The sequence below is a fragment of the Colossoma macropomum genome, unplaced genomic scaffold (genome assembly GCF_904425465.1).
Source record: "Colossoma macropomum unplaced genomic scaffold, Colossoma_macropomum, whole genome shotgun sequence".
Taxonomy (NCBI): domain Eukaryota; kingdom Metazoa; phylum Chordata; class Actinopteri; order Characiformes; family Serrasalmidae; genus Colossoma; species Colossoma macropomum.
In genome coordinates this window covers 7899669-7913068 of record NW_023494807.1, presented here as the reverse complement: position 1 = coordinate 7913068, position 13400 = coordinate 7899669, and the positions used below count along the sequence as shown (strand labels likewise).

The 13400-nt window shown below is 43.0% G+C and overlaps 1 protein-coding gene across 1 annotated transcript in view; it reads right to left on the bottom strand.

Annotated features, from left to right (window-relative positions):
* The window catches only part of cux1b (cut-like homeobox 1b), a 232815-nt gene that overhangs the window by 106108 nt on the left and 113307 nt on the right, over positions 1–13400 (bottom strand). Inside the window, exon 4 of the mRNA XM_036556545.1 lies at positions 11449–11527. Within this exon, the coding sequence (XP_036412438.1) occupies positions 11449–11527 (79 nt within the window). The remainder of the gene's footprint in view (positions 1–11448; positions 11528–13400) is intronic.

Genomic DNA, 13400 nt, shown 5'->3' with positions numbered 1-13400 from the left:
CATATGTTCTGTTAATTTGAGGGGAGCTTTTACCAAAAAAAAAAATAAAAATAAAATAAAAATTTACATTTATTTCAGGCAGTTACTGAATAATTTGCTTTACGATGTAAATTGAGATGGAAAAAACAAAATACACCCTGGAGAATAAGAGGTTGAGATATGACTTAAAATTTATACATACCCTATATACGTTCTGCTGTAAAAAATCTGTTAAAATGGCTGTGATTTGTGATTTGATCGATGGGAAAACTATCAGAGACAGAAAAGATCACAGACCTCCCAGCCACAGATTTACACAGCACAGACAGGAACAGAGCCCTGAGTCCTACTTTGTGTCTGGCACTGAGATATTTTTCCACAGGATCGTTTCAAAACAGGTGGGCGACTGTGTTCAAGTACACAAGTCAACTACCTGCAGAGAAATAACTGCATCAGCGCTCAGGTTGTGTGATGCTAACTAACAAAGCTAACATTACCCTTTTGTCCTTCAGCTGATTCAAATATGGAAAACGTTAGTCGCAGCTTCGCTAACGTTACCGACTGTTCACTGATAAAGGACCACTAAAATACTGTACATGAGAACCCAGCTTGAACATCAGGAAAAATTCCAGCAGAAGAACAGAATAAACACACGTACAAGAGACGGACGCTTTGAGGACATTATCGTAAAAGGTCTGCGTACCTTCTGTTCATTTGATTTTCATTTTAAAAACCAGTATTGAAAAACGGCAAATGGGTTGATTCTCGTTTCTGATTCTGGTATATTCAGTGGAAAAATCACCAAATAGCTTCGTTTTACAAAATCAAAAAACAAACAACCAGCAATGGAATAAAGGGTCGTATCCTAATGATCCAAATTTAGAATTTCCCATCATAAGTGGAAATAAACGCGCAAAGCGCAGGTATTGAAGCTCAGAAATCACAGAAATCAGGCCTGTGGTTCTGGTGTATTGGTCTGCTATATTAATTTGGATAAGCGTTTGTATATTTGACCTGTACAAACTATATGAGAAAGAAATGATATAGGGAAGAAACTGAACTCCCACCATTGGCGGGGACTTCATGCTCGCCAGATCAGCTGCAGATGCGCTTAAGTTCAAGAAGTATTCTGTCAGTGTTGCACCGAACTCCCCTATGCATGCGCGTGCATCATACAGGCATATGGACACTAGATTACATTCTGTCTTTCAGTCACAGTGACCAGTACTGTGGCCTCTTGGTGCAGAAGGAGACTCGGGAGAGACTGTCATGCTTTTTATTGACACCAGCAGAAAAGGCTCATACAGGGCAGCCCGTTCGTAATGAAGGTCACCTCCGCTCCCTCCGCTTCATGGTAGACACTTAACCCAACTAACTAAACACACACCCAGGCATGTGATTCAGGCCATCGTAAAAAAAACCCTCCCAGAAGTGAACTGAACACAGAGTCCTGAGCACAGAGACCCCCAAGGCAGCTCTAACGCACCTCTAAAGCTCCTTTCCCCCCAGACCGGAGCCAACACCGCCGCCACATTATTATAAGAACACTATGAACATAGGACAGCGCACAAGGCGGGAGTCACGTTTTTGCTAATGGAACCAAGTCAATGAACACGCATCAAACGTTACAAAGCCTTGAATAACGGCAGATCTAGGCTGACCTTCTCAACACTCATGCTCGATCTTTCCTGTCCTCATCACTGTTTAACCGCAACTGCCTGATTTCTGAGCTTCTGCGACCATGGGTGCACTCTGCACCTTTATTTCTGCTTAATTCAAATCAGTAAAATCGACGCCTTATTCCATTGCTGTTTGTTGAAACACGAGACCCATATTCCCGTCTTTCAATACTAGATTTTAAAATGAAAATCAAATGAACAGAAGGTACACGGACCGTAAAACATAGTCTCTTTTTGAATTATAGCTAATACAACTGACACATCTTAAGCGAAGTAAATGTGACACGGAAAGAGAAAAATGTGAGTGATTTCACTGCGTGTTGAGATCATATGTGTAACGTTTCCTGTTTATGTCGGACAACGTCACTGATTGGCTGTGGAGTAAATACATCGTTCTGTGACAGTGTTTTGATCTGCGATCACTTTACGCTCTACTAGTTAAGATGTACCGTGGGGGTCTGTGGTGCAACCGAAATTCTCTGTGTTGCTAGTTTTAAACTAACTACTCTCAACGTGAGGTTTTGGATGGACTTTACACCCCAACTTACGATCGAACTTATGCTCAGCTGGTGCAACAGGCTGCAGGTGTCTACGAACATTTGGACACACCGAGTATAAACACTGACACTGTATCTGTTCGTGGCTTGTCAAGGTTGCTCTGTTTGTTCTCACACTAAAATAAATACACACCATACACACAAACAGCATCTCTGCCTCCAAGACCCTGATAACCACACTGAGCTCCAAACCAATCCCTCACAGTCCTTTAAACGTTATAACCGTCAGTTTAAAAGGAACGAGCCCAACTATTACTCCCTGGAGACGGAAATGATTAAACTATTGACGAAAATACTAAAATATTAATAACGGAGTGTTGTGCTGCTGCTGGGAACGGCCTCAGGGCTAATTACAGGATGTTCTTGATCATCTTGCTGCTGCTCGACAGCTCGCTATCCGAGCGTCTCTGCAGAAAGACGGACGCGGAGAACAGCGCTGGGGGTCACGCTCAAGATCCATGAGCCGTCTAAAGGGTATTTGGTTGAATGTTAGTTAAAAATAAGCTGGGCGTCTACAGAGCATCTACAGTGGAATCTCAAAATAGGGAAGTATCGGTCATTTTTAACGGTCAGTTTCTTTAGAGACTGTTCAAACCTTTTTTCAAAGCTCAAACTGCACAACCTAAATGGCGCTGCATTAAGGTTTTAAAAATGATGGTTCTTCAGGGGTTCTTTAGTAAAGAAAATGGTTCTATATAGAACCATAAACAAAAAGAACCCTCTGGATGATTAAAAGGGTTCTTTGAATCATGAAAGAGTTGATAGAGAATGTGCTGTAGATGGTTCTACATAGCACCTTTTTGAAAAAGCGTTCTATATAGCACCAAAAAGGTTTCTTCTACTGTAACAAGCCTGACATAAGGGGGTTCTTTGCATCATGAAAGGGTTCTTCAAATTGATGGAGAATGTGCTGTAGATGGTTCTATATAGAACCTTTGTGACATCACAACAATAGAAGAACCCTTATTGACGCTATATAGAACCCTTTTCAAAAGGTTCTATATATAGAACCATCTACAGCACATTGTCCATCTAGCTGAAGATCTCTTTCATGTCCTTTAATCATGCAATGGGTTCTTTGAGTGCTCATGGTTACATATAGAACCATTTTCTTCGCTAAAGAACTCTTGAAGAACCATCATTTTTAAGTGTGTACATTAATTTTGTTTAGCAGCAGGCAAAAAAGAATAAGCACTGGAATGAGCAGCTGTTTAAACAGATAACTGGCTACTGCAACTCTAGTGCAACTCAAGTGCAATTTAGTTTCATGTAAGTTTCAAGCAACTGAAGTTGCGTGTAAGTTTCTCAGTGTAAAGCCAGCCTGAGGAAGTTTAAATAACGTGCTTTGAGAACTCCGTGTGTGTTTGAAGGTCAGTGGGCTGGCAGTGAGGTGGTCATCCATCTGTTTCCTTCTCTCTCACACACACACGCACAACAGCTGATGACGGAGAGGGCGACTAGAGAGGCCCAAGGGCATGCTGGGTATTCTCTGATGAGGAGCCTGATTTGTTAGAGTGAATCAAGGCCACAGCAAACACACACACACACACACACACACACACACACACACACACAGGACAAAGAAATTCACACTGAGGGAAACAGTTAAACAAACACGCTGAACACAAACGAAGCACATGATCGGCCTCGCACGCTCACACACACTGAGCGCAGCGGGAGGGAGACGGAGTGTGTGTGCAGGCGGAGGGGACGGAGGGGACGGAGGGAGCGCTGTGACTAATTGCTGGTGTTGTGGTGCAGAAACAGCAGAGCTAAGTTTAGCTGCTCCACTGTGAGCTCTGATAGTGCTGACACCGCAGAGAGAGAGAGAGAGAGAGGATAAAGAGACCAACAGAGAGACAGAGAAAGAGAGAGAGAGAAAGGGAGACAGAGAGGGAGCGAGAGAGAGAGACACACACAGAAAAGAGAGAAAGGGAGAGGGAGACAGAGAGAGAGTGAGTGAGGGAGACCAACAGAGTGAAAAAGAGAGAGAGACAGAGAGAGAGAGAGAGAGAGAGAGAGAGAGAGAGAGAGGGAGACAGAGAGTGAGCGAGAAAGAGAGAGAGAGAAAGAAGAGGACAGAGAGAGGAACAGAGTGAGCAAGTGAGAGAGAGGAACAGAGAGAGAGACAGACAGTGTGTGAGCGAGAGTGTGTGAGAGAGAAAAAGAAAGGGAGAGAGGACAGAGAGACAGAGAAAGAGAGACAGAGTGAGCGAGCAAGAGAGACACAAAGAGAGAGAGAGACAGAGTGAGCGAGCGAGACACAAAGAGAGAGAAAGAGAGACAAAGTGAGTGAGTGAAAAAGAGAGAGAGCGTGAGAGGCAGACAAACTGAGAGAGAGAGAAAGAGAAACAGAGAGAGAGACAGATTGAGCGAGCGAAAGAGAGCACAAGAGACAAATAGAGAGTGAGAGAGAGAGTGAGTGAGCGAAAGAGAGCGAGCGAGAGAGACAGACAGACAGAGAGAGAGAAAGAGAAACAGAGAGAGAGACAGATTGAGCGAGCGAAAGAGAGCACAAGAGACAAATAGAGAGTGAGAGAGAGTGAGCGAGCGAAAGAGAGCGAGCGAGAGAGAAAGAGAAACAGAGAGAGAGACAGATGTATATATGATCACATGCGCAGCGCAAAACATACATCACAATGCAAAGCTTTTCATGCAAACTGTGCAAACTAAGCTCCGCCCTCTAACTGTGTGGTGACATTATCAACAAGCTTGAGAGAAAAAGAGGTTGAAGGCTCAGAGATGAAGAGCGAGAGGGGCTGATAAGTTACACTCTTTCCCACCAGAACGTTCCACAGGGGTGTTACTGAACTTTGGCTGAGAATCAGAGATCCTGAATGATAACACGGGTCACACGGTTTTCACGCCGAGTCTTCACACATACGGACGGCGGGCGGTCGGGGCTCAGTCTGACCTCCACGCCTGACGACGCTGTTAAACAGAGTCTCTCAACACCTCGTCTCACGAGACGCGAAAGGAGGTTTACAGCTTGGTTTGAGAGTCGGAGGGAGATCAGTGTGAAGCTGGTCACTGTGAGACGCTCAGACACTCTGAACATCCTCCCTCAGACACATCTACACCAGAGAGACGCACACAGGGTTTCACCATCTACACTCACTACACTGGGGCTCAGACTCACACAGCAGGTTCACACAGAAGGAGAGAGGGAGGAGAAAGAGGATGAGAGGGAGAGAGAGAGGAAAAGAGTGAGAGAGAGAGCAAGAGAGAGTGACAGTGAGAAAATGTACAAAGAGAGAGCAAGAGAGAGAGAAAAAAGAAAAAAGAAAGAAATGAAGAAAGAAAGAAAGAAGCCAAAGAACAAGAGGAGAAGAAAAAAATGAATGAAAGACAGCAAGAAAGAAAAGGGAGCAAAGAAAGAAAGAAAGAAAGAGAAAATGAAAATGAAAGAAAAAGACAAAATAAAAGATGGACAGAATAAAAGAAAAAAATAAGAAAGGAGAGAAACAGCAAAAAAGAAAGAGAGGAAAAAATAAATGAAGAAAAAGAAAGAAAGAAAGAAAGAAAGAAAGAAAGAAAGGAAGAAAGAAAAGAATGAAAGAAAAAGAAAAAAGTAAGAACAAAAAGAGAAAGACAAAGAAAGGAAGTAAGAGAAAGAAATTGAGAGATAAAAAGGGTCAGACAAGAAAGAAAAAGAAAAAAGAAAGAAAGAAAGGAAAAAACAAAGCGTGAAAGAGAGGCAGAAGGAAAGGAGGAGAGGAGAGAGGGATGAGTGGATGTGGGGATGCGGAGCTGCTGGTGGAGGTGCAGTGATGTGAGCTGTGGTCCGTCACTCTGAGTGAGTTGGTCCTCTCGTCCACTGAGGCTCGTCACTCTCAGACTGGAGATGACAGGAGCTGCAGGCTGAGCTGAGCTGACGCTGAGACTGATGGTGATGGTGATGTCGATCCTGGGGACAGTGGGGGGGGCAGGGGACAGGGAGGGGGGCCTGTGGCTGCGCTGCTCCTTTTACTGCCCCCCCCCACGATCCGCATTAGCATCGTTACAGCGCTGGGTGGGCCGAGAGGGTGAAGGGCCCTCCAGAGACCCCGTCACCATCCCAACACACACACCTCCCCCCACAACACCCTCATCAGCCGCTCTTTAATCGCTGCATGACTAATTACGCCCCAGCTCCAGTTGATTTTCCTTAATGAGACAGCTGGGCTAATTATGTAATCATATGATTACATTAGACCCCCGAGAGAGAGAGAGAGAGAGAGAGAGAGAGAGAGAGAGAGAGAGAGAGAGAGAGAGAGAGAGAGGGAGGATGTGTGAGAAGTCAGAAAGAGAGAGAGAAAGAGGGAGATAAAAAAGAAAAGGAGAGGGACAGAGACGGAGAGACAGGCAGAGAAAGAGAGAAAGAGAGAGAAACAGAGGAAGATAAAAAAGAGAAAAGGAGAGGGAGAGAGACGGAGAGACAGGCAGAGAAAGAGAGAAAGAGAGAGAAACAGAGGAAGATGAAAAAGAGAAAAGGAGAGGGAGAGAGACGGAGAGACGAGCAGAGTAAGAGAGAAAGAGAGAGAAACAGAGGAAGATAAAAAAGAGAAAAGGAGAGGGAGAGAGACGGAGAGACGAGCAGAGAAAGAGAGAAAGAGAGGGGATGGGGTGGGAAAGGAAAAGAGAATGAGGAAGAGAGAAAAAGAGGGAGAAAGAAGAGAGAGAAAGAGTAAAAGAGAGGAAGAGAGGGAGACAGTTAAATACACTCTTTAAAAAGATGGTTCTTTAGGAGTTCTTTAGGGGTTCCATACAGAACCATAAACACTAAAACAAGCCTTTGCATGATTAAATGGTTTTTTGCATGGTGAAATGGTTCCTCAGACTGATGGAGAACGTGCTGTATATGGTTCTGTATAGAACCTTTTTGAAAAGGGCTCGATATAGGACCAAAAAGGGTTCTTCTATTGTTGCAAGCTTGATATCATAACAATAGCAGAACACTTTTTGGTGCTACACAGAACCATCTACAGCACATTCTCCATCAATTTGAGGAACCATTTCACCATGCAAAGAACCTTTAACCATGCAAAGGCTTGTTTGAATATTCATGGTTCTGTATGGAACCATTCTAAGAACCACACTTAAGGAGTGTAGCACAAGAAAGAAGAGGAAAAAAAACTCTAAATACATTCAAAAACAAAGAGGGATAAAAAAGAAAGGGTGTGAGAGAGAACGCAAAAGAAAAGGAATAAAAGGGAGCGAGAAGAAAACGAGAAAGAAAAGAGAGAAGCAAAATGAGAGAGGAGGAAGAGAGAGAGAAAAAGAAAAAAGACGGAGACAGAAAGAGAGAGCGATATATAGAAACACAGAAAAAGAGAGAAAGAGAGAGCGATAGAGTGTGGGGGGGGGCGTTAAGAGAGCCTTAGTGACTGAGGCTCAGAATAAAGTTGGAGCTGCTGTAACACTGTGAGGTACTGTGGGCCCCCACACACCCCCTCCTCCCCTCCACCCCACCACCCCCCACCCGCTGCTGCTGGAGCGACCGCCTCTCCTAGCTCTGTGGTGTCGCTCTGCTGGACGTCTCAACTATTGAAATGAGAGAGATTAGCCGCAGGAGTCTGGGGAGCCTCACACTGACTCAAGGTGACTTCACACACACTCAGGCTTTGGTCAAGCTGACGGGTGTCTGAAACACACGGTGAGGGCAGGAAACGGCTTAAACGCCTGTAAAACCAGCGACGGAGTGAAGAGGGCGTGTTAAACAGCTGGCCGAACCAACCAAAACAACAAGACGACGGCCAAGAAGAAACGTCTTCATATCACAGCAACCGTTTGCGAAATTCTCTCTCCTTAGAGCCCAAATGTAGTAGATCACTTTTAGTTTTTTTCCCCTCCAATATATTATAATACATAAACAGCAATTGTGCATTAAAATGTGTTCCCTGTAGAGGATGTTTAAAAAATAAAATAAAAAAACCTGACCGGGGCGCCAAAACTTTCGCACACAACTGTATCTGTTAGTTTGATAAACAATAATAAAGGAGAGCAGCGAGCAACCTAGCATGGGGTAAGATGGGGGCACTTGGTGGCTGTAATATTGCACCCTTTTTAAAGCACTCAACTCATCATTAGCCACGTTTACATGGAGCCTAATAATCCGTTAATAATCCGACTAACAGCTCAATCCGAACAGAATACATCTGATTGAGGCCATTCGGAATACAGTTTCTATCCGATTAAATGAGGTGGGTAATCCTGTGAATAATCAGTTAAATAGAAGAATAATATCCGTGTAAACGCCTGTATCTGATTACGTTCCCAATCAGAAAGTCCGTTCTGATCATGTGCGTCACGTCATAGCGAGAGTTTATACTGTTCAACATGGCGGAGCAGAAACGGGTCTGCAGAGGAGACGAAGTTTATGCTCTGATCTTTAAAAGACGGCGGTGGGACGGACGTCCAGCTTACGTGTCTCAGAACACGACGCCTTCCTCTCGGCCTTCTTTAATAAGGACATGTGAAGGACGTTTTCCTGAGTCTGACATCATTTGAAAGTCATTAAAAACACGAGCACTGCTCACTGCTGCTCATCTCACTCTGACTGGACTCACGTGATGCTGGTTGTCATGGTAACGTCTACACTATGTGGTTCTCTGCGTGTGATTAGGGGGTCTATTGGGTGGAATTGGAACTGACTAAATTGGGGAGAAAATAGGGGAAAACCCCCCCCCCAAAAAAAAACAAAAAACAAGGAAAAAACCTGCAGCTCTTGCATTCTGAAAACTAAATTCTTTAAAAATCGTGATTTTGGTACAAAAGTGATGAATTGTTCAGCCCTAAGAGACCCTCAGTCTTTTACAATTAACCCCACCTATGGGTTTGCCACTTTCGGCTGAACTGTTCAGACTGTAGGTGGTGGAAACAGTTATATTTTCATTTGCAGCAGAGATGTGTAGGCTGCTTGTATAGATAATTATAAAATATTCTGAAAAAAAGAAAGCGTGTTAGGTCGAGCCTCGCTCTCCCCTGTGAAGAGCTGCAGAAAAACCTTGCCCTCTCTCGCTCTCTCTCTCTCTCTCTGTCTCTGGAGAGCTAATTTTAAAGGCAGTGCCACAGCCCAGCTGTACAACTCTGCGTTTGTTTTACACGCTGGCCCTGCCAGCCCGACGTTACGTCAGCCGCTCCAAGTGACACACGCGCATGCACACACACACATGCGCATGCACACACACACGCGCATGCACGCTGTTTGCGTGCCTTCCATGCAAACCCGAAGCATGCACGAGTGAGCAGCTGAACAGGCTCTCATGTGAGTGAGCAGGTATGTGCTGTAGGCAGATGTGTCAGGCTGTGGTGAGAGGCTGTTCTGCAGAGCTGTGTGTGGAGCAGAGACGGCACCGATATGATACTCGGTATCAGCATCGGGCCGATATCAGTAGTAAATGCTGGACCAGAGTTTGGAAGGAAAACAGGAACGAACTTGATACAAACCTGTGAAGAATCTATCCTAAAACAGCACTGACTCACTGAGTGAGGTCACCATGTTGTTGATGCTTTTACCCTTTATTAATTTATCTACCCCCAAAACAAACGTTCACATTTTCACTTTATGTAGAAATTAAGTTGTTTTGAAATGACTGTTTTTGTGAGGTCACAGAATCACATGTATGTACAGCCAGTCTTTCACCCTACAGCAGCTGAGGTCCTGAAATTACATTACGCTGAAATTATATTGTTGTTTCAGCCTGGACTGCTTTTTCAATGAAGCAGCCAATCAGAACAGAGCTCATTTACATATATCAGTCTTAAAGGGCCCATATCTTACATTTTTCTTTCTTTATTTATTTTTCTTCCGAAAGTTCTTTTACATCATCTAAGTGGTTTTGGCAGCCAAAACTGGTCATAATTCATTTTTACATGACCATTTTCTAACCTCTCTTCATTTTTCAGAAATAAACTGGCTTGAAATTGAATTGAAATTTGTAAAGATAACCGTGAACAATGTGGGATATGATTTAAACTGCACCTCTTGCAATCTGAAAATTGCATTCTTTCATTTAAAAATTTGTGATTTCGGTATAAAAATGATTCATCGTTCAGCCCTACGAGCCCCTTAGTCTGTTACAACTAACCCCACCTATGGGTTTGCCACTTTTGGCTGAACTGTTCACAGAGGTGGTGTAGGTGGTGGAAACAGTTATGTTTTCATTTGTAGCAGAGATTTGTAGGCTGCTTGTATAAAAAAATGATATAAAATATTCTGGGAAAAAAAAAAACGCTTAGGTCATGACCTTTTTCTAACCTCTCCTCACCTCTTAGAATTAAACTGGCTATTTTTGTTAGTGTGACTGTTCTTTCAGTCCCGCTCCCTCAGGATTTCATCCTGCTCCCGCAGAAAATCATAATCTTTTGTCCCACTTGGGCCCACAAAGTTACTTCAAGGTGAACTGACATCCAATATCTGACACAGTCTATTCACTAATACGTTATATTCTCTGCTGAAATAACACGGCAGTCATGGTCATCAGGCTCACTGTGAAGTATCTTCACCAAATGCCATTTATTTTCAGTAAAGATAAACCAGGAATTAAACCACAAAATGGTTATATTTGGTGGGCAAATACCAGCCTGAAGGCTCCGCCCTTTGCATCTTGCTCACGTGATCGGTTGCTTTACACTCTTTAGAATGACTTCATTCATTTTAATTGTTTTATTGTTATCATTTTATAATGCTTATATATACGATTTAGTAATCGTTCTACTTTCTTTAGGCTATTCATTAACATGCAGTCCCGCTCCCACCTGCAGCGGCCTGGTTTCCCACCCGCTCCTGTGAGCAACACTGAAAATTAGTCCTGCGCCATAAGATATTGTCGTGGGTCCCGTGGGTCCAGCGGGAATCCTGCGGAACTGCAGACCTCTAACTGTGCCTTTGTTGCTGTGTTCTGATTGGCTGCTCTTTATGTGCCTCACTCAAAAAGCAGTCTGGGCTGAAACACTCCAGTACGAATGGGTGGAGCTAAACTGCTGTAGGCTGAACAGGCAGATATATGTAAAAGCATTGGTTTCTGTGACATCACAGAGACCATGAATTAAAATCAGGCTGCTTTTGCAGCTTATAGGGACCATATGGATTGAGTTACTGGCATGTATTAACATTTTAACAGTGTTAACATATTACATTAAACTTTATCTTAAAAAAGTAAGGAAAATTATTTTTTTCATTTTATGGGCCCTTTAAAGGCAGCTACAAAAACAGCAAGTTAAAAAAAAAAAACAAACAAGCACAAACTTACCCGGGACATCGATCAGCTTCTTATAGACGTTCAGGAAGGCAGCTTCTGCTTCTTTACTTCTTTTACTCAATGCGTCAATCTGAAGGAGGGAGGGAAGAGGGGGATGAATAAAGAAGCAGAGAAAGGGATGAGAGCGCACATTCAGACGTGACATGACATGAAACACACATTCAGACGCCCCCACACATTCCAACCAATACGGATAATTCAGGATGCTGGAGCACGCCCCCAATAACCCAAATACACATTTTATACCCGCGGTGAGCTGCATTCATCTCGCTGATGCTCTTTAGAGATGGTAATGATTTATAGAGCTGGCGAGAGAGGAGTGCAGGGGTGTGCAGCAGGGCTGCAGACTGTACCAATCACTCCTATCTACTGTATCACTGCACCTTATCAGCTCAGAACAGCTGCCCCCTGACTGATGGCATACTTACCCCTGCGCCTCAGTATTTATCTCTCTCTCTCTCTCAGATTTAAAAATGAACATGTACGCACTTATCATACAGCCATCGCAGAACACAGCAGCACACGAGACAAGTCCTAACACACTCTCACGCATACGCAAGTGCATGGAAGTACAGCATAACATCACAGAACATACATAAAGACTAGGGCAGACTGATCTATCTATATATAAGAGGCCAAAAATGCATAGCTTGGGTGATTAATGTTCCAGTATTTCACTGTGTTTGTATGCATTTTCAAACAAAACCATTTTAGATGCTTAAGTAAACCTATTTTTGCAGGTTAACTATGATTTATTATTCTGGGACATCCCTTCATTTTTAGTAAAAGTTTTAACAACTGAACACTCTGAGAAATAAAGGGACTAAGCTGTCCCCTCTCGTCACTCGGGTGGTACCCTCAAGGGTACATCTCAGTACCTTTAGTCAGGAAACATAACTGTACCGTAATCCACTGAAATGATATTTTCTAAGTTGTACTGACTCCACACACCCCGTCTCGCCTCCAGGCCTTTTATTTTATTGTTCTGTTTTAAAACACTGGGTTATGAAAAGGTACAAATACATACTTTTCATCTGAGAAAAACATATTTAAGGTTCACAATTGCACCCTGACATGTAGCTGTGGCACCATTTAAGGTGGAATGGGAAATTCTAATAAGAAGCTTAGTTTGGCTTTGTTGACTTTCAAGTCATTTGCCTCATCTACTCGCGCCTCCGCCCATCAGACACTGCAGGAGTTTGGAAAATATTACAGTCATTCATGCTTCAGTAACAGCTGGTCTACGTCAGGTTTCGCACACAAGGCCCTGAGACCACAGCGCCGTCTGATGCAACAAACACTTTCAGGTGGAAACAGACGCCACAGCAGGAGGTGATGAATTTCAACCAGTACACCAGTCACTAGCACTTATAATGTGCCCATAATCAGCATTTTTTTCCCCCAAATTTTCTGGGTCTGATAAATTGATTAAAGAAAGTTACTTTTGTTAATTATGCTTCCACCAGGCGTTATGGTCTTGTGTTGGCAACAAAAATAGCAAAATACAAGTTGGCAGGTTGTATTTTGTGTATCAAAAACACATACGGTACGGTGAAATCATCATCACAAGAAATATCATATCGTTACTTCCCTTATATACACACAATATAGAAATAAGACACCCAGACTGTTTTTGATGCTTTCTTAATCTCTATCAAACTAACCCACACACACAAAGTGCTGCCTAAAGATGAAATAAATTTACATAAACATACAGTCATATACAGAAGTTTGACATGCAAACTTCCGTGCATAATTTGTATTTATGAGTTTAACATATAGGGAAAAAAATAAAACAAGTAAATATTCAATGTGTTATAACTTGTGGACACAATTTAATATTTTTTCTCAAATTCAGCATTAAAATGAGCATTAAATTGTGCAGAAGTGTGTTTTCTCTGTAGAGGATGTTTTACAACTTATTTTCACTTAGAAAATCAACA